The sequence below is a fragment of the Monodelphis domestica genome, chromosome 6 (genome assembly GCF_027887165.1).
Source record: "Monodelphis domestica isolate mMonDom1 chromosome 6, mMonDom1.pri, whole genome shotgun sequence".
In the NCBI taxonomy this organism is placed as follows: domain Eukaryota; kingdom Metazoa; phylum Chordata; class Mammalia; order Didelphimorphia; family Didelphidae; genus Monodelphis; species Monodelphis domestica.
Window position 1 is genome coordinate 278643933 of NC_077232.1, and position 20397 is coordinate 278664329.

The 20397-nt window shown below is 39.2% G+C and overlaps 1 protein-coding gene across 1 annotated transcript in view; it reads right to left on the minus strand.

Annotated features, from left to right (window-relative positions):
* HPSE (heparanase) overlaps window positions 1–19968 on the minus strand; it is a 39469-nt gene extending 19501 nt beyond the window's left edge. Inside the window, exons 1-4 of the mRNA XM_001376848.5 lie at window positions 19540–19968; window positions 13846–13991; window positions 9871–9996; window positions 1721–1894 (exon numbers count right to left, since the gene is read on the minus strand). Coding sequence (XP_001376885.2) covers window positions 1721–1894; window positions 9871–9996; window positions 13846–13991; window positions 19540–19772 — 679 coding nt within the window. The 5' untranslated portion in view covers window positions 19773–19968. The remainder of the gene's footprint in view (window positions 1–1720; window positions 1895–9870; window positions 9997–13845; window positions 13992–19539) is intronic.
* Window positions 19969–20397: the final 429 nt, after the last annotated feature.

Sequence of the window (20397 nt, forward strand, 5' to 3'; positions counted from 1 at the left end):
TGGGCCTATAACAGGAAAGCTAACTATTCACTTAATATCTAGAAACACTTTATTAATTACCTAGAAAAGATCAGAGCCCTTTTGGAGGTGAGAAATAAAGAATGGGATGCTGTCTGGCCCTAAGGGAAGGATGAGTTCATACTAAGGACCCCTCAACATAGTTCACAGGATGGAATAATACCAGGTTTTCAGATGCTGGATGGTGAGGTAGGGAGTAGATGTGTGGGGAGAAAAGGAGATGGAAGAATGAATGTAAACTGTCTACTTAAAAATGTTATTGCATGCTAGTTTCAAGTGACTGAAAACCAAAGGAACTTGCTAAAAATATGAGATACAGAAGTTACTGGCCTAAGTTACCACTGACTGCCAGTTTCCTTATCTATAAAATGGACACAAAAATAGCACCTTCCTCCCAGTGTTGTTGTGGGGATAAAATTTATAAAGCACTTTGCAAACTTTAAACAGCTCTAAGTTCAGGCTATTATCACAATCAAGGAAAACATGCTATATTTTACTAAAAGTACTCCCTGATCAGGAGCAGCTAGATGGTTCAGTGGATTAATAGCCAGCTCTGGAGATGGGAGGTCAAAACTGGCCTCAGATACTTCCCAGCTGTTGAAATATAAGAATAAACTGTAGGAAAACTATTACTTGTTGAAATAGAGAGGATAAACTGTTCTCTGGCTGGCTGTGTCTAGAGAGGGCTGCCTATAGGAACTTGAGGCTGCTTATTTATAATGGAGGTAGGAATGAGAAATGCTGAGGGATGCCACCACACAGGGATACTGGTACACGGGGGAAATGCTTATAAGGAATGCTCTGGGGTCTGCCTACTGATCCCTACTGATGGCTGAAGGATCAACCTATTTCCTAACCCCCTTCCTCCCTCACTCCCTCCCTTAACCAACCTCTCCCTTTTGCCTCCCTCACCTCCCAAATCTTCTTGAAGCCTTTGCTTCTCCCCTCCCTCCTGAGTGAACTATAAAGATACTCTAGTTGATTTCTCAGTCAAGGGGTTTATTGGGATAACAGGATGGGAAACTGAGGTAAGAGGGATGAGGATTTCCCTAAACTATAGGGATAATTTTAGAAAGGTATTCCAGTCACAAACTGTGATTCTGAGACAGTTAGGGAGATGGAGGACAATAGCAGTTCAAAATCTTCTTTCTTCTTCACAAATCCAGCCTGGCTATTCTCCTTTCTCAGCCTCAACCCCAAAGAAAACCAAAATTCAAAGTCTCTAAGTTTTTTCCTGGCCAGCTCAACTCCCAACTCAAAAGCTTCTCCCCCTGGTCAGCTTCCATTTGCTCAGAGCCAAAGAGACAGAGACAAAGACCAAGTCCCAAAAGCCAAGTTTTTCTTCTCAGTGTCAACTTCAACTGCTCAGAGCCAGAGAAACCCCAAAAAAGTCAGCCTCACAAAGGTCTTTCATCCAGGTTCAAACCTCCAGGGAAAGAGAGTGACTTCCAGTCAGATTTCCTCCCCCCTGTCAGCTCAAACTGCCACCAACTGGGAACATTCCGTTGGAACCCTGGTTCTTGCATCTTAGTCCACAAGCCCTGCAAAACCCCTCTCTCTTCACATCTCTATCACACTGTGTGACCCTGGGCAAGTCACTCAATCCCCATTGTCCAGCCCTTACCATTCTTCTGCCTTGGAACCAATGCACAGTATTGTATTTTATGCACTCTAATCAAAGAAATACCCTCAGTGTACTTACCATTGCCGAGTTCCCAGGACATGTTATACTTCTTGGAGGTACAGTAATCCAAGAACAACTTGGCATTTGAGCTGTCCCATTGCAAATTTCTTTTCCTTAGTAAGGCATTGATGCCAAAGATCAGGTCCAACCCTGAACACTGGGCAAAACTGTACAGCATATCCACTGTGCTTTCTGTATCAAAACATAATTTAATAGTGAATTATTAGGCTATTAGGGTAAAAAGAACCTGAAGATGTCCTCTACATATAGCCTTATTCCCATTTTATCACCAACTCTTTTGAATTAGTCCTAATAAGTGGTAATACTTGCTTATAAGAAAAGGAACACATTGGAGTGGTTAATACATTTCCATCTTCTCCAGATGCTATAGCCTATCTATAGGACTGTGAAGGCACCCCAAACCTCTGGCCTCGATATTAAAAGGCCTCAGTTTGCCTTGCTATTGAGCATCTTATCCAGTTAAATGCAATAAGATGAAACAATCACAATTCCTCTTGACAACCTAAACACCTCTACATTATTTTGGATTTGGAATAGGGCAATAAATGAGGTAAATGTAATATATTTAGATTTCTAGACAAAGGCTTTTTTTTTTGACCTGAAGTACTCAACACCAAAGACTCTCATGTAGAATAATGGTGCATCACAAAATATTAAAGTAATTAACCATTTACTTTATTATAGTTGGTTCATAGAGGTGGTGATAGTATAGTTTTTTGGGGGGTATGCTCAAAACCAGAGCTATTATGCATGAATGTTAACATATATTAACACTTAACATATATCACTGTTTCCAGTTTCTGTTCTAAAACATACAAAACTACCCAGATAACTATTTTAGTATATAAATCATTAAAGACAAACAAACCCATTCCACCTCATTCCCTAGCATTTCTTCCAGAGTTTGAGGGGAAGAAAAAGGTTTGCCTGAATTACCTGAGTAACTATAGGTGTGAAGACCCGACCTTAATGATGAAAAAGGCCGAAAAGCTGAAACTAATCTACGGGGTCGTTTGTTGTTTTCTAGGTGTTCCATGTGTCTCTTACTTCCATAATGTCTGCAGTCTATCAAGGAATTATAATTATTAAGTTTTGAAAAGACCACTTGGGAAATGAGCTGAGATAGCAGAGTACCTTGGAGAACAGCCCAGTTCCTCCACCATGCCCCCTCCACAATGAACTAGATAATGCACCAGACTGAAACCAGATTGGAAACTCAAGAAAAAACTTCTAGTGAGTCACTGCGGATAGGAAAGCCCAGTCATTGGAGACAAGGTTGGTCAGGAGCTTGTCACATGGAACTTTCTAGTGCTCATGAACCAAGAGTATCAGGGTAGGTAGTTCAGGGAAGCAAGATGCAAGAAACCAACTGGAAGCTCTGTTACTCACAACCCAGTTCATGGTCATAGATCCAGAGTCACTGATGAGAAGACCTATGAATAGGGGTGTTGAAAAGGACTTGAAGGCATTACCTGTATACTAAGCAATAAACAAGATCAAAAGCCAGGAGTAGTCATGGAGCACTGACCCCAATAACAGAACAGATTCCTCTAGCCTTCAGCCTCACCTGAAGCCTATAGTGGACAAGGGGAGAAATCCAGGGATCAAGGGAAGCCTACAGTAGTTCATTGGGGAACTAGTATTTGGGAGAGGGGTCAAGGCTTAGAAGGTCTCCCTTCCCTCTCAAGACAAAGGTGGGGGGGGAGGGGAGGGGCTGGGTAGCTCAGTGGATTGAGAGTCAGGCCTAGAGATGGGAGGTCCTAGGTTCAAATCCGTCCTCAAACACTTCCCAGCTGTGTGACCCCAGGCAAGTCACTTAACCCTCATTCCTTAGCCCTTACCACTCTTCTGCCTTGGAACCAATACACAGTATTGACTCCAAGACAGAAGATAAGGGTTTAAAAAAAAAGTGATCAGAAGTTAGACGGAATCCAATCTAGACTAATATTTAAGGGAGCAGATAGGTGGGGGAGAAAAAACTAGAGCTATTCTGTCTCCCTTTGAGTCACACAACAAGAAACAGTATACACAGACCCCTCTCTACATTAAAAATGTTATTCATCTCTTGACAGATAAAGGATTCAGAATCCAGAATGAGACGATTTTTTCTGGACATGGCCAGTGTGTATATCTATTTTGTTTGAGGACATATTTGTAATGAAGGTTTTGTCTTTCATTTTCATTTGGGTTGGAAGGAGTTGGAGTGGGAGAGAGAAAGCAGATTTTTCATTAAAAAATAAGAATTTAATGCAATTATAATATATTATATTCATATAATCATAAAAATACAAATTATAAGATTATAATATAATTTAAAACATCTTTAAAATAAAATGTCTCTAATAAAAGTTATAGAATAAAAAACATTAACAGTATCAAAAGGACAAATTCACAGCCAATGAAAAAGGAATTAAAAAAATTATTAGGATCTATTTCCCCAGTTTTTCGCACCCCCCCCAAATTAACAGTATACAAAGAAAGGATAAATTCACAACCAATGGAAAATTATTAGGATCTATTTCCTCCGATTTTATGCCAATAAAACTGAAATTCTTAGCAAAATAGATGAACTTCAAATTCGATCCACATAAATCAACATTTCTTTCTATTACCAACAAAACCCAGCAGGAAGAGGACTTTTCATTTCTTAGAAGTCTGTCAAGACACCCAAGAATTTTGTGGTGAAATTATAAAATATTCTTTATACAAATAAGTATAGATTGAAGTAACTGGACAAATATTACTTTTGGTTAGGTCATCAATATAATAAAAAGTGACATTACCTAACTTACTTAGCTTTAGTTTACTTTTGCTTTGCAAAAAATTATTTTATTGAACTAGAAATAACAACCAAATTCATGTAGAGAAATAAAAGATCAAGAATCTTAAGGGAATTAGTAAAAAAAGTAATGTTACTGCCTATTAGTATCTAATATAAAAAAAATTCCACAAACCTATAATCAAAACAATTGGTATGGTGTAAGGAAGAGAGGTTGAATTAGAACAGATTAGGTATACAAAACAGAAGTACACAGGACCCTAGTGTTTGGAAAACCCAAAGATTTTATCTAATTTATTGGGACAAGACTTTATAGTCTTCAAGAAAAACTGCCGGGCAATTTAGACAGTAGTTTGGCAGAAACTAGGCATAGACCAACATCTTACCCTGTATACCAAGTTAAGTTCCAAATGGGAACATAATTTGGACATAAAAGGGTGACATAAAAAAAAATTTAAGGAGCATAGGAGAAATTACCTATGATCTATGATATGAAGGAGAACATTTCAGGACCAAAGAGAGACAATAAATAAGCATAATACACATGATAGATAATTCTGAAATAAAAAAATTTTAAAGTTTATGTACAAGTAAAACCAATGTGGCTAAAATTAGAAGAGAAGCAGGAAAGTGGAGAGGGGAGAATCTTTACAATGAGTTTCTCTGGTAAAGTCTCATTTCTAAGATATAAGGGAACTGATTTAAATGTATAAGAACTAAAACCATTTCCAAATTGAGAAATGGTCAAAAGATATAGAGGCAGATTTCAGGAGTTTAAATTCTAGCTATCAATAGCTTATAGAAAATGCTATAAATCACAAATAATTAAGACATGCAATTTAAAACAATTCAGAGATACTTCATAAACATATTAACCAAGCTGACCAATAAAAAGAAAATGACATGTTTCCATGGGGAAACAAGTAAACTCAAACTTTTGGTGGAACTATATATCAGTTCCATTCCAGAAAGCAAATTGGAACAACCCCCCAAAACCTATTAATTGTGTATACTCCTTTAATCCAGTGATGACACTGCTAAATTTATACTCTCTAGATCAACCTAGGAAAGAGGGAAATAATTTCATGCATAAAACTTTTTTTTGTGGCAGCAAAGAATACAATTTATGGGGAACAACTATGGAATGGCTGAACAAGTTATGGTATATGAATACAACAGAATATTATTGTGCTGTTAAAAAATGATGAAAAGGATTTCAGTGAATTTGAGAAGACTTATACAAACTTATACAAAAAAAAAAGGGAAGCAGAAAGTAGAACAATTCACATAATAACAATGCTAGAAAGAGAAAACAATTTAAAAGACTTGGGAAATCTGCTTACTATATCAATTATAATTCCAGAGTACTTGTTATGGAACATGTTACCTACCCTCCAGATAGTGGTGATAGATCCAATATAAACTGAAGTATATGTATCACGATAGCAAACCTATGGCATGGGTGCCAAAAATGGCACATAGCTCCCCACATTTGTTACTTGAAAGGAAGAGGGACTCAGGAGGAGCTGCTCCCCTCCCTCTCTCCACTGTGTCAGATGAAATTTTGCACCCCCCACCCTTCTACCCAGCAGACTAATGGGAACACACAGCTGGTAAGGTGGGCAGCTCACAGGGGGCAGGGCCACTCCCCTCCCCTTCTCTCCTCTCACAGAGGACATTCCTCACTTGACCCACCCTTCTGTCCAACAGCCCAATGGAAGCGGTTCGTTCTTCCCTCCCCTGTGTGTGTGTGTGTGTGTGTGTGTGTGTGTGTGTGTGTGTGTGTGTTTGTATGCGCACGCACAGGGCATGCCTGGCACTTGGTATAGTCTGGGGTGGGAGTAGGTGGGCATCTCTAAAAGGTTCGCCATCACTGATACATACATTTTAAACATGTCTAAGAAAAGAATGATGATATAATGAATAGTTCCAGGGTTGGAGTCAGGAAGACTCCATTTTCCCAAGTTCAAATCTGGCCTCAGATACTACTACCTATGTGACTCTGGACACTCAACTCTGTGTGCCAGTTTCTTCATATACAAAATGAGCTAAAGAAATGGCAAATTATTCCCATGTCTTTGCCAAGAAAATCCCAAATGAACTCACAAAGAGCTATGCTCCAAAAATAAATGAATGTAAGAATTTATCTTGCTTGACTATGTTTATAATGGGTTTCTCTTTTTTGCTTTCTCAATAAAGGGAGAAGATGGAATTTTTGAACAGGATACAACTTTAAAAATGATTTGTTACAACTCAGTGGTTTCACAGATAAAGAATTTGAGAGGCAGTGGCATTAAGTTCACAAGTTCTCACACTAGTGTTCCTTTAGTGCTTTGTGGGTCAATTTAAGGAGATCTGTGAATTTAGTAAGACCTGAATTCAACTTTGGCCTCAGATTTGAACTTGGATCTTCCAGTCTTTACATCCCAAGGTCCAACCATAGGGTTAAGGACTGGATTGTGTTTTCATTAGAGGGTAAGGAAACTCCCTTTGCAAATTGGGTCAGCAATTATCTAAGTGGCTTATAAAGGGAAACATAACCAGGATGTGTCAGAGGCAGGATCTGATCTTCCTGGCTTTAAGGTTAGCTGTCTATTTACTACTTCCTCCATAGTCACCTCAATACAATGATTATTAACTCCAATCACCATTGTTCTAACACAAGAATCCCCCTGAGGGCAGACACACCCAAGGTCATATCTGGTCTGAAATGAGCTCCTATCCTGCTGTCCAGTGTTCTGTCATCTTGGGGAAATAAATGTACTGACACAGGCAGTTCCTGTTCTAATGGTCAACTGATTTGAGCTCCACCCAAATGTCCAAAGAAAAAGGCTCTCTGGGCTAACTGAAGCCCTGCCATCCCAGGCTGTGGCTTCACAACAACCCTGTAAATAGAATCGAAATATCTACTTGCTTCAATAACATGGTGAGCAGATGCCTAAATAAGGAAATGTGTCGAATAAATGAGTTTTAAAATTTTAGCTAAATCCAGATGTTTCTAAATATCTGAATTTGGCATTCATAAATTTGTAAAAACATCAAGGTTTCATTTTTGGATCAGTCATTCATCAAGGCAGCAGCATGACAGAGTGGAGAGATGGTTGAAGGCAGGAAGCACTTGGTTCTAGTTCAGTCTCTGACATCAATTAATCAATAAACATTTATTCAATGTCTACTATGTGCCAGGCCTTCACAAACAACTCACTTTACCTTGACTGGGGGGGCCTCCATGGAATTCTCTAAGCAGAGCATCAGCCTTGGTGGAGGGTGAATACACTCTGGAGTTTCCCACACTTCCCACAATCACAGGCCCAGATGCCCTTCCACTCCAAAAACTAATCTGTTTTCTACCTGTTTTCAAGTAAACAATACTATGGCAGTAAAGTTTCAGATTGGGCAGAAAGTCTCTTCAGCTGAGTGAGGAAGGGACAGGGCAGTTAGGGGACTCAGAGGTTAGAAAGTCCTGGGCAAATCACTTAACCCTCCTTGCCCAGCCCTTACTGCTCTTCTGCCTCAGAACCAATACTAAGTAGTAGATGCTATGGTTTAAAAAAAAAAAACAACTCATGGAACTAGGACACAAATAATTGTTACTAACAAGATTAGAGAACTGGAAAAATACCATCCAAAGGGAGGCTGATCAGAATCCACACCCTGGTATTATTCTGTAAGTAAAATCCCATTATAAGGAGTTTTTCTAATACTGATAATTAAATACCCAAGACAGATTTGGAGCTCACCAATAGCAAGAACCCAACAGAGTGTTTTGTTGTAGTCATGTTTTTGTTTTCTTGGCTATGTTAGTGGAACTTCCAGACCTCCCAGGATATATCTAATATTCTAAAAAATTGGGGGGGGGGGGGGGGTCCTAAAGATGAGTTCAAGTACCATCTTTGCCACATACTCAAGTAGGTAGATAATTCCTGTTCTCCAACTCCTAAAGAAAAACGGAAATGGACCTTGCAAGTAAAGAAAAAAGTATAGAAAAACCATGGCAGCAGCAGTAAGTCAGCTCCTTCATTTTAGGGAGAATTCAAAAACAGAAAAAATCCAAAGCATTATATAGATAGCAACATAATTAAAACATACTCCTTTTATAAAGATTAATACTCATTTGGGGTTATTGTGGATCCAGTCTGAACAGCCTGAACAGCCCAGAATTAGTGATGCTGTTGTTTTCAGGAAGATATACTCTTCCCAGTCTGAAACATTAATATCTCATTAAAAAAGATTCTCTAGAATGTATAAGGTAATTAATTTATCTGTAATCTGAAATCACCGTTTTATTTTTAATAATCACCCCATGGCATGGATTCCAGGGATAACAATATTTTGGAAGACCATCTAGTCCCATCCTTCATCTTACAAATGAGGAAACTGTGGCCCAGAAAGACCATGGAGAAATATATCAAATTCATAAAGGGAAGAAGGGAAAGACTAGATTCTAGCCTAAGCGGGCCAGTGCTCATCAATTGGAGAATGGCTGAACAATCTGTGAAATGTGGATGTAATGGAAAGAGATTATGGCAGAGAATATTAGATGATATGAATTGAAGTAGTTATATGAATGAAAGAAAGTAGTTATATGAATGAAAGAACATATTTCACTGAAGGATAACACTGTAAAGAACAACTTTGGGGTAGCTGGGTGGCACAGGGTATAGAACCACTAGGTCTAGAACTGGAGAACCTGAGTTAAAAAATATGGCCTCTGACACTCTGACACTAGTTTTAATAAAAATGTTGGATGCTCCAAAACTATTTGAATTCAAAGACCAATCCTTAGTAATTCTTTGAATTTTATATGAATTGAGACTTCTATTGTGGAGATAAGCATCTCAAACTAAAATGATACATTATAAAGATTCTATCTTGAATATGGACAAATCACTTTTTTTCAGAGGTTCTACTATTGTCATTTATTATGCTAGTTATAACTTGAGGCTGCTGGCCTAGTTAGGAAGACAGGTTTAAATCTGGTCTCACACTAGCTTTGCCACCCTGGGCAAGTCACTTAGGCTCTATTTGCCTCAATCCACTGGAGAAGGAAATGACAAATGACAAACCACTCCAATATCTTTGCTAAGAAAACTGTATTAATGGCGGAAAGAAGAAAGCAGTTTAGTAAGAGAACATTTCTGGTTTTATCTAAGACTCTTCAATCTCTTTGACTTACCCAGTGAAGTCCATTAGTCAGCACACTAGCTCATCCCCCTTGATTTCCCAACAACTCCCAAGGGCCATCCAAGGAAATCTAGAGGTGAGGAACAACTGGGAATTCTAGAATAACAATTAGTGTTCTGCCATGCTGGTTGCCTAAGAGTACTCCTGAGATCAGATTACCCTACCAACCACCTGCAGCTCTTACTTGTGAATGTGCAAATATTGTATTTCTTCTCATGTTGTTCTTTGAGGAGTCGCACTTCTTGAATGGGCCATTCCAATTGTAACTGCTGCTTCACCTCATGAGGGATAGGACCCAAATTACAAGAATCTGCAGTAGAAGGAAATGCCTTGAGTTAATTTAGAGACTTTTCAGATACTATTTCTGATTATTTTCAGCTACTATTTTCAGATCCTAGTGTTTGCTAGAAGACCAGACTTGTAATCAGAAAGAATCAAGTCATGAATCCTGTCTCAGATACATACTAGCTATTTGCCTGAGGGTAAGTCACTTGCCCTCAGTTTCTTCATCTATTAAAAAAGGATGCCAAAAAGATAATAAGGAAAAAGACTTGTCCAAGAATATTCATAGCTGTGCTCTTTGTGGTGGCCAAAAATTGGAAAATGAGGGGATGCCCATCAATTGGGGAATGGCTGAACAAATTGTGGTATATGTTGGTGATGGAGTACTATTGTGCTCAAAGGAATAATAAAGTGGAGAAGTTCCATGGAGACTGGAACAACCTCCAGGAAGTGATGCAGAGCGAGAGGAGCAGAACCAGGAGAACATTGTACACAGAGACTAATACACTGTGGTATAATCGAACGTAATGGACTTCTCCATTAGTGGTGGTGTAATGTCCCTGCACAATCTGCAGGGATCAAGGAGAAAAAAACACTATCCAAAAGCAGAGGACAAACTGAGGGAATAGAAACACCAAGGAAAAGCAACTGCCTGACTACAATGGCTGAGGGGACATGACAGAGGAAAGACTCGGAGCGAACACTCTGATGCAAATACTAACAACATGGCAATGGGTTCAAGTCAAGAACACATATGATACCAGTGGAATCACACGTCAGCCACGGGGGGTGGGAGGGAGGAAAAGAAAATGATCTTTGTCTTTAATGAAAAATGCATGGAAATGATCAAATAAAATACTATAAAATTTAAAAAAAATTAAAAAAAAAGGAATACTATTGTGCTCAAAGGAATAATAAAGTGGAGGAATTCCATGGGGACTGGAACAACCTCCAGGAAGTGAGGCAGAGCGAAAGGAGAACCAGGAGAACATTGTACACAGAGACTGATACACTCTGGTACAATAGAACATAATGGACTTCTCTACTAGCAGCAATGCAATGATCCAGGACAATTAGGAAGGACTTATGAGAATGAATGCTATCCACATCCAGAGAAAGAACTGTGCGAGTAGAATCCCAGAAGAAAAACAACTGCTTGATCACATGGGTCGTCAAGGGGGACATGACTGGGGATGTAGACTCTAAATAATCACCCTAGTGCAAACAACAACATGGAAATAGGTCTTGAACCTATTTTATTTTATTGAACCCAGTGGAGTTGTGCTACAGGAGGGGATTGGTGGGAGGGAAGGGAAAGAACATGAATCTTGTAACCATGGAAAAATATTCTAAATTAAATAAAAATAAGTAAAATTTTAAAAAGGGGAATAATGATGATATCCCCTATTGAAGCAAGTAGGTGGCACAGTAGATGGAATAGTGGGCACGAGTTCAAATCCAGTTTTAGACCTGTGTTTTAGAAACCAACCTGTATGACCTTAGATCGAGTCTCTTAACTTGTATTTTCCTTAGTTTTTTCCATTATAAAAGGAGACAAAAAGAGCCTACTTTCCAGGGTTGTTGTGAGGATCAAATGAGATAATCTTGTAGCACTCTTAAGCACATGTGTGGTATGTAGTAGGTGCTTAATAAGTGCTTATTTCCTTCCTATTTTATAGGGTTGTAAAGATCAAATGTGATACTATGTAAAATGCATCATAAACATCCTAGCTCTTCTTATCACACAATGAAATTGTGATTAACTGGGAGGCAACATGGCCATGGAGTTAAGAAGACCTGAGTTTAAATTCTACCCTTTACCAATTATGTAGCATCGGGCAAGTCAAGGTTAAGTTACCCTGCTGAAGGGAGTTTCTAAGAGGGGACTCGGTATATCAATAAAAACCCAATAATTTAAAAAAAACTAATTAAATTGGGGGCAGATCGGTGGTAGAGTGGACAAAACAGCAGACCTGGACTCAGGAGGACCGGAGTTCAAATCTGGCTTCAGATACTTCCTAGCTCTGTGTCCCTGGGCAAATGGCCTAACCTATTCATCTCATCTGTAAAATGTGGCAAACCATCCCAGTGTCTTTTTCTTTTTTAAACCCTTACCTTCTGTCTTAGAATTGCTACTATTAGTTCCAAGGCAGAAGAGTGGTAAGGGCTAGGCATGACAGTTAAGTAACTTGCCCAGGGTCACCCAGCTAGGAAGTATCTGAGGCCAGATTTGAACCCAGGAGACTTCCTGTCTTCATGCCTGACTCTCTTATACACGGAGTCATCTAGGGGCCCCCATTTTAGGACCTATAAAAAGAAAACACCAAAATAAAGAGTCAGAAATGACTGGAAAGCTTATAGTAACATGATTCACAAAATTCCCCCAAGCAAGTGCTGTTATCATTCCCATTTTACAGGAGGTGGTTAAAGTAACTTGCCTAGGTGAACTCTGAGTTAGCAAGTGCCAGGGGCAAAATTCAAACTCAAGATGCCAAGGCCAGGGTTTGATCCACTCCTCTACCTTTTTTCCCCCACAAAAGAAACACATTACAAAATTCTAGGTTTGCATGTGACTGTGCTCTATTGGATCCTATGGAAGAGTGACAGTGGAGATGGGAGAAAAGTGATAATGTGAGGAAGGCTGACCTTTTAAAGAAGGTACATTGTTTTCACATGTAATTGGGAAAAAATAAAACATTTCTGAAGAGTAAAAAAAGTCTGTATATAACTTGTTGTCAAAGAGGGCAAAATGAACAGTATGAAGGAGTCCTCCTTAAATCCTCATTAGATTGTGACACTTATCACATCAGAAAAGGGGAGAATAGAACAAGCATGCATATATAGTGACTGCTATGTGCCTGGTACTTTTTACAAGCATTATCCTATTTGAAGTCTGTCCTTATAACAACCCTGAATAGTAGGTGCTATAATTATGTCCATTATCTAGTTAAGGAGACTGAGGCAAACAAAGGTGAAGTGACTTGTCCAGGTTCACATAGTAAATATATGTCAAGGTGAGATCTGAACTCGGGTCTTACAGACTCAAAGCCCAGGTCTCTGTTTACTGAGCCACCAGCTGCCTAAAGTCATGTGCAGCTAGAAATAGCTGACATTCAGATAACTTCCTGTCATCAAAGCTGCATAGTCTAGTCCCTTGGCTACTAGCCCAGATCCCTGGGAGCAAAAAGGATGTTTTAAGAACAACATGAAAAAAAAAAGAAAAAAAAAAGAACAACATGAATAATGCCACTAATATTAGCAAAGAGAATGCTTAGGGTTTCTTGATAAGTAAAAGGCATATTTTCTTATTTAAAGTAATAAGTGTATTTAAGAGAATTTTATTGTTTGTAACCAGGAGTATTTTAAATGTGTGACTAATGGAAAAAGACTAATAAAATTTTAAAAATTAAAATCTTTTTGATATATTAATCCTTACCTCCTCATAGCTGGCCACACTTCCCATGTTCCCAATCTTCCTAGCAACTTATTGGAAAAAAGGGGAAAGTACTTAAATGAACCTATAAAAATTTTTTAAATATTTCTCTTAAATGTATTAGTGCACCCAGAATGTCCTTGTTTCTCAAAATGATACAAAACCAAAGCAAACCAAAGGCAAACACAGGACTAACTCAAGAAGATATATGTTGAAAAACAAGATCTTTTAAAATAAAAAATCACTTGTCTGGGAGCAGCTAGGTGGCTGAGTGAATTGAGAGCCAAGCTTAAAGTTAGGATGTCCTCAGTTCAAATCTAACCCCAGATACTTCTTAGCTGTGTGATCCTGGGCAAGTCATTTAACCTCCATTGCTTAGGCTTTACTGGTACATGAAATTGATTCTAAGATGGAAAGTAAGGATTTTTTTTAGAAAAAAATCACCTGGGTTGTTTTGAGATTCCCAGTAACTGCTTTCCTCAAAGGTTGATTCCTTCTTTGGGTCAAAGAGCATGAAGTCCGTCTTGGTGCCACCGAATCTCAAGTAGGCAGGAGATAAGCCACTGGCTAAGGTTCGAAGTCTTTGAGAACTAAGAAACAAGGTTTCATCAAATTAGTAAAAAGTACATTTTCACTGAGAAAATCTAGTGGGTTTGTTTTTAGTTGTTAAGAGTGGTAAGGGGTAGGCAATGGGGATTAAATGCTTTGCCCAGGGTCACACAGCTAGGAAGTGTCTGAGGCCAGATTTCAAACCAGGACCTTCAATCTTTGGGCCTGGCCACCCAGCTGCTCCCAAAATACTTATTACTAGGGAGGGTGTGGACTCTTTTGGAGGGAAGGAAAAATGATGGCAATGGCAATATATCCAGAAGTGGAGCTGTAGTCAGGAAGAGGAGTTTAAATCTGGCCTCAGAAATTTATTAGCTGTGTGACCCTAAGTCATATAACTGGTTTGCTTTTCCTTATCTATAGAGAATCTAGGTACCACCCTAGTGTTGTTATGAGGATTAAGTGGGATATTATAAATCACTTAATACAGTGCCATTTAATAAATGCTTTAAATAAATGCTTGTTTCCTTCCTCTATAAACCTGTGTGCAAATAAATTGTTTGCACATGTAGATTGGGGATTATCTTTCTTTATGGTACAAGGACCTGAAAGTTAATGATAAGACCCTCAACTGAAAGTCACAGTAGATTTGACAAAAAATGCTGGGAAAATTGGAAAATAGTATGGAGAGATTAGGTTTGGATCAACATCTTACACCCTACACCAGATAAATTCAGGATGGGTGAATGATTTATATAAATATAACATAAAGAAGGAAACTAAGTAAATTAGGTGAACACAGAATAGTATACTTGTTAGATATTTGATAAAGGAAAAGATTTTAAGATCAAGCAAGAGTTAGAAAAAATTACAAATGTAAAATAATTTTGACTACATTAAATTAAAAAGACTTTGTACAAACAAAAACAATGCAACCAAAATTAGAAGGGAAGCAACAAAAAAATCTTTATAACAAAAAACTCTGACAAAGGTCTAATTACTCAAAATATGTAAGGAAATAAATCAATAATAATAAAAATCAAGCCATTCTACAATTGATAAATGGGCAAGGGACATGTATAGGCAATTTTCAGATAAAAGAAATTAAAACTCAAAAAAAATCAATAAGCACATGAAAAAGTGTACTAAATCTTCATAATTAGAGAAATGCAAATCAAGACAACTCTGAGGTACTACCCCAGACCTAGCAGATTAGCTAACATGATAGCAAAGGAAAGTAATGAGAGGATGTGGCAAAATTGGGCCATTAAAATGCAATGCTGGTGGAGTTGTGAACTGATCCAACCATTATGGATGGCAATTAGGAACTATGCCCAAAGACTTTCTGTCCTTTGATCCAGCCATACCACTGCTGGATTTATACCCCAAAGAGATCAATAAGGAAAAAGATGTGTACAAAAATATTCACAGCTGTACTCTTTATGATGGAAGAAAATTGGAAAATGAGGGGATGCTCTTCTATTGGGGAATGGTTGAACAAATGGTGGTATCTGTTGGTGATGGAATAATGTTGTGCTAAAAGGAATAATGAGCTGGAGGAATTCCATGTAAACGGGATCGACCTCCAGGAATTGATGCAGAGTGAGAGGAGCAGAACCAGGAGAACATTATAGAGACATTGTGCACTGTGGTACAATAGAAGGCAATGGACTTCTCTACTAACAGCAGTGCAATGATCCAGGACAATTAGGGACTTATGAGAAAGAAGGCTATCCATATCCAGAGAAAGAACTATGGGAGTAGAAAGACAGAAGAAAAACTACTGCATGATCACATGGTTTGATAAATGATCACCCCAGCAAATATCAATAATATCGAAATAGGTCTTGATCAATGACACATGTAAAATCCAGTAGAATTGCATGCAGGCTAAGGGAGGGGAGGGAAAGAACATGAATCTTGTAACCATGGAAATATTCTAAATTAACTAAATAAAAATTTCCAAATTAAAAAAAGTCACAGTAGATCATTTCCATTCTTTTCTCCAGATCTGGTGGCATTCCCAGCATCCAGAGAAGGATTAATAGCTAACATTTAGAGAGCTTGAAAATAAAGAAGGAGTGAGCAGCTGGGACTAGTTTGCTATTTCCTTCTTTAGCTCCAGATGAGGTACTGAGGTAAACAGGGTTAAGAGACTTACTAGTAAATGTCTGAGGTCACATTTGAATTCAGGTCATGTCTGAGGTCACATTTGAACTCGGGTCTTCCTGACTCCAGGCCCAGCACTCTATCTACTCTGCCATCTAAACATACAACTTACAAAGAAATGCAAGCTATAAATAATAAGAAGCTTCATGCTCAATCCTTAATTTTATGTTCTTTGGTATATATGCAAATGTATATTTTGTTTAAGTTCAGAATAAAAATCTTAGAATTGACACTAAATATTGATTCCAAGGCAGAAGAGTAGTAAGGGCTAGGCAAATGGGGTTACAGAGCTAGAAAGTATCTTGAGTCCAGATTTGAATCCCGGTTCTCTATCCAGTCTTCCATCCAGTTGCCCCCAAAGTAACTTAAAAATAAAAAATAAAAATTAGTTTATTTTCTTTTACAAATGAGGAAACTGAATTCTAGAGTAATTCAGTAACTTGCCACCATTATTATCCAAGACCCTAGTCTTTGTCTTGCCCTGTTTTTTGTTTTTTGTCTTAAAGTCTGTTCTATTCACTTTGAAGTATTGTCTCAACAAAATGACTAACTGCAAGACATCTCTGGTCAGTGGAGATAGCTAGGTGGTTTGATGTATCTGGATACATCTGGATAGCTGGATCTGGAGTACAGACCTGAATTATCACTTCCCTCTGTCTACCTCAGTTTCTTCAACTGTGAAATAAGGATAATTATAACACCTACCTCCTAGGATTGTTGGGAGGACAACTTGAGATATTATTGTAAAGTGCCATGCATACCTTAAATTTCCTCTTTCATTTCATTTCCCCTCAGCTGCAGATAGTCATACCCTTGATCTTCGCTATCAGCCATAAAATAAAGCATGAACTTCAAAACTCATCATAATCTCTTAGCCTCCTATCTTTCCCTTTGCCCCAAGGTCCCTAACTGTTCTTCCTTTCTCACAATAGCTTCCAGTCCTCCACCCCCCCTTACTTCTTTCCTAGGCCATCCATCACTTTTGCCCTTGCTATACTTTTTTTCTTCCCTATCTTGGTCCCTGGGACCACATCCTATACATTTAACTTCCTTGCCCTCTTACTATATTGCTGACCTTACCTTGCCAACCCCCAATCCTAGAATACTCCCACTGTCTTTGTTGCATTCTCTCCTATTCCCAAGCTGCTAAATCATTAAAGAAGTCATACCAATTGGATCCACTATAGATTTAGTTCAATATCCCACATACCAGTGGCTGTTCAAAATCTTTTTATCTGTACTTTCCATGGGTCCCCTCTTCACCCTCTCAAGAAAAAGAATCTTGTCTCATATCACTAACAAAAAATGACATATTCACAAGTAGAGTTCCCTCTTGTCCCCTATCATTCACTTTTCTTCCTTCATCCCTGTTTCTCACAAAAGGGTAATAACCCTTCTCCTTGCCAAAAGCAAATCCTTCTCCATGCTCTTTCTATTATAATTATTTTCTCACTAATTGTCAATGTCTATACATTGGCTGTTTCCCCAATACCTACAAACAAACCCATCCTCAGATACCCTTTCACTTGATCTATTTGGCCATCTGGATATTTCTCTTCCCTTTCAGAATGAAATTGCCTGAAAAACACAGCTACAAACCAATGCTTCCTCTTCCTTGCCTCTCACTCTTCTAAATCCTTTGCTTTCTTTCTCGCTTCCAACCTCATCATTCTTCCAAAAACTCCTCTCTTCAAAGTGGTCAAATCTTTCTCAATCCTCTTTCCTTCTCTTCAGTCTTAGACACCCTCTTCCCCTGAATATTCTTTCTGCTAAGAGATTTTAGCTTAGACTTGAAGGGAGTTAGGGATTCCAGGAGAGGCATGAATAGATTAAGCTTTCCAAGATTTGGGGTTGGCCACTGAAAAGGTAGAGGTGGGATGGGAAAAAGCAAAGAGACCACTGTCACTGGATCACTGAGCACATGGAAAGGAGTAAGGTATAACAAGACTGGAAAGGTGGGTAGGAAGGAATAATGTTATGAAGGGCTTTAAAAAGCCAATTGTACCTTATAGCTGATCCTTGAGGGAATAGGAAAGCATCAGATCTTTTAGAAGTTGGAAAGGCTTGGGAGGGTGACAAAGATCATTAATTAAATCAATATTTGTAAAAGTACTTACCACAGTGTACAGCACAAAACAGGCACTTTATAAATTTTTATTCTCTCCTCTGCCCCTCCTTTTAGGAAGATTACTTTGGTAGTGGAGTGGGGAGAGACCCTCCTCCATCAACAAGCTACTATAATAGTCCAAGTGTGAAGTTATAGAAGGCAAAGCCTGATAACCTCATAGAGCAAAGCTCTGGGGGACATGGTGGCAGTGTAAGAGAAGAAGCAAGCTGGAGAGGCTATAAAGGAGTTATAAAGACAGGACTTGACAACAGATTGGATGTGAGAGAATTTAAAGTCAAGTATGGGTGACTAAAGGTTTAGATATCTTTAATAACAATAGGAAAAGGACTAGCTATGTAACATAGTGACTAGAGTACAGGGCTGGAACTATAAGTATCTATTCAAGTATGGCCTCAGAAAACCTCCTAGCTGTGTGACCCTGGGCAAGTCACTTAATCCTGTTTGCCAAGCTTTTGTCCTTTTGTCTTAGAATTGATAAGATTAATTGATAAGAATTGATAAGATGACAATGGTTAAAAATAGGAAAGGGAGGGTTTTTACAGAAAGATAAGGACTTTGATTTTAGACTGTTGAGTGAACCCTTTCCCCAAGAACTCACTTGGAAAGTCCCCATTTACATTATGTATTAAGAAGAATCTCTTCAGTCTATTGCCAATATTAAGTATGTGGAAATAGGTCTTGATTAATGATACAGGTAAAACCCAGTGGAATTGCTGGTTGGCTATAGGAGGGGAGGGAAAGAACAGTAACCATGGAATATTCTAAATGAATTAATGAAAAAAGAAGAATCTCTTATGCAAAGCATAGTGGTAGGCACTGAGAATAACCAATGCCTATTCTGGCCTTCAACTTTTTTTGAGACAGAGTGAGAGAGTGAAATGGTAAGATTTTTAAATAATTGAGGAAAATACCAACTTACCAATTTTCAGTTAGTCAGTAGTAAAAATAAAGAGGTAATTTTTTTATTCCCTCTTACAGACCTCCTGAAGTCTATCCAGAGACCCACATTTAGAACCCCTGTTGTAGTACAGCTGCCTCCTGATTAAAAAATTCAGAGTTCGAGATCTTGCCAAAGACAATTCAGAGAAATTCAGAGTTCAAGATCTTGCCAAGGACAATAAATGTAGTTAGAAAGTGCATAGAAACTTGACTGGAGAAGAAAATTGCTGACTGAAAAAGAAAAATGGGGAGAGCAGTGGACAGTATTCATGAATAGGGAAGGGAAAGGAGGTAGGAAACAAGGGGAAATAAACAGTATTCAGAGAAGGGCCCGGTGAATGCCATCAACTTACCCCAAAAAGATGATATATCTGGGATCTGTAGCCAGGTTGGCATCGATGGTAATGGAGAGGAAAGCCGGGCTCACCTCCTGCACCGTGACTTCAGTGCGCAGGTTGAGCTTCAAGACTTCGGGAAGCGGCTCCGAAACCGCCAGGGGGCTCCCTGAAAGCGGCGTGGGGAGCCCCATCTGATGTAATAGGAATAGCCAGAGCAGCATCGCGAACACCCGAACGCTGGGATGCATGTCGGACTCCTCGGGGAACTCTGCCAGCAGCAACGACCCAGCACAGGAATACTGGACAGCGCCGCTGCCGCTGCCGCTGCCTCCACCTCCTTCTCTGAATCCCCCTTCCCCCTCCTCCTTTTGCCCCCTCCTCTCCTAGTCCATCTTCCCTTTTCTCTAGGTTCTTACTCCTCCTCCAATTCCCTCCTCTCCTCCCTTTTTTTCCTCCTTTCCCTCCTCCCCTCCCCTCTTTCCCCCTTTTGCCTTCTCGTTCCCCCTCCTACCTGAACCAAAGCCACATCCCACTCCCAGTTCCTCCACCTCCTGTAGTCCCTCCCCTCCTATCAGTAACTCCCATGGCCTTTTGGGTTTTTTCCTTCGCTCTCAGTCGGCCAGTTAACAGACGAAACCCAACACTGTAGCCCTTCTTTTTGTTCTGACGGCCCGAGCCGACACCCTTCTGGCCGAGTGAGGATATATAATAGCCAAGTTGACCCTGGGTGCTGCTCATTTAGGGGAATGAGGTTGGAAGGGTTTGTCACCGCAGGTGAAGTTACCCTCGGATTTGTGGGCTAGTGCTCCAAGCCACTGAACCACCCTGCATGTGCCTCAGCTTCAAAGCTTTTCAAAGAAATGGAATACCACA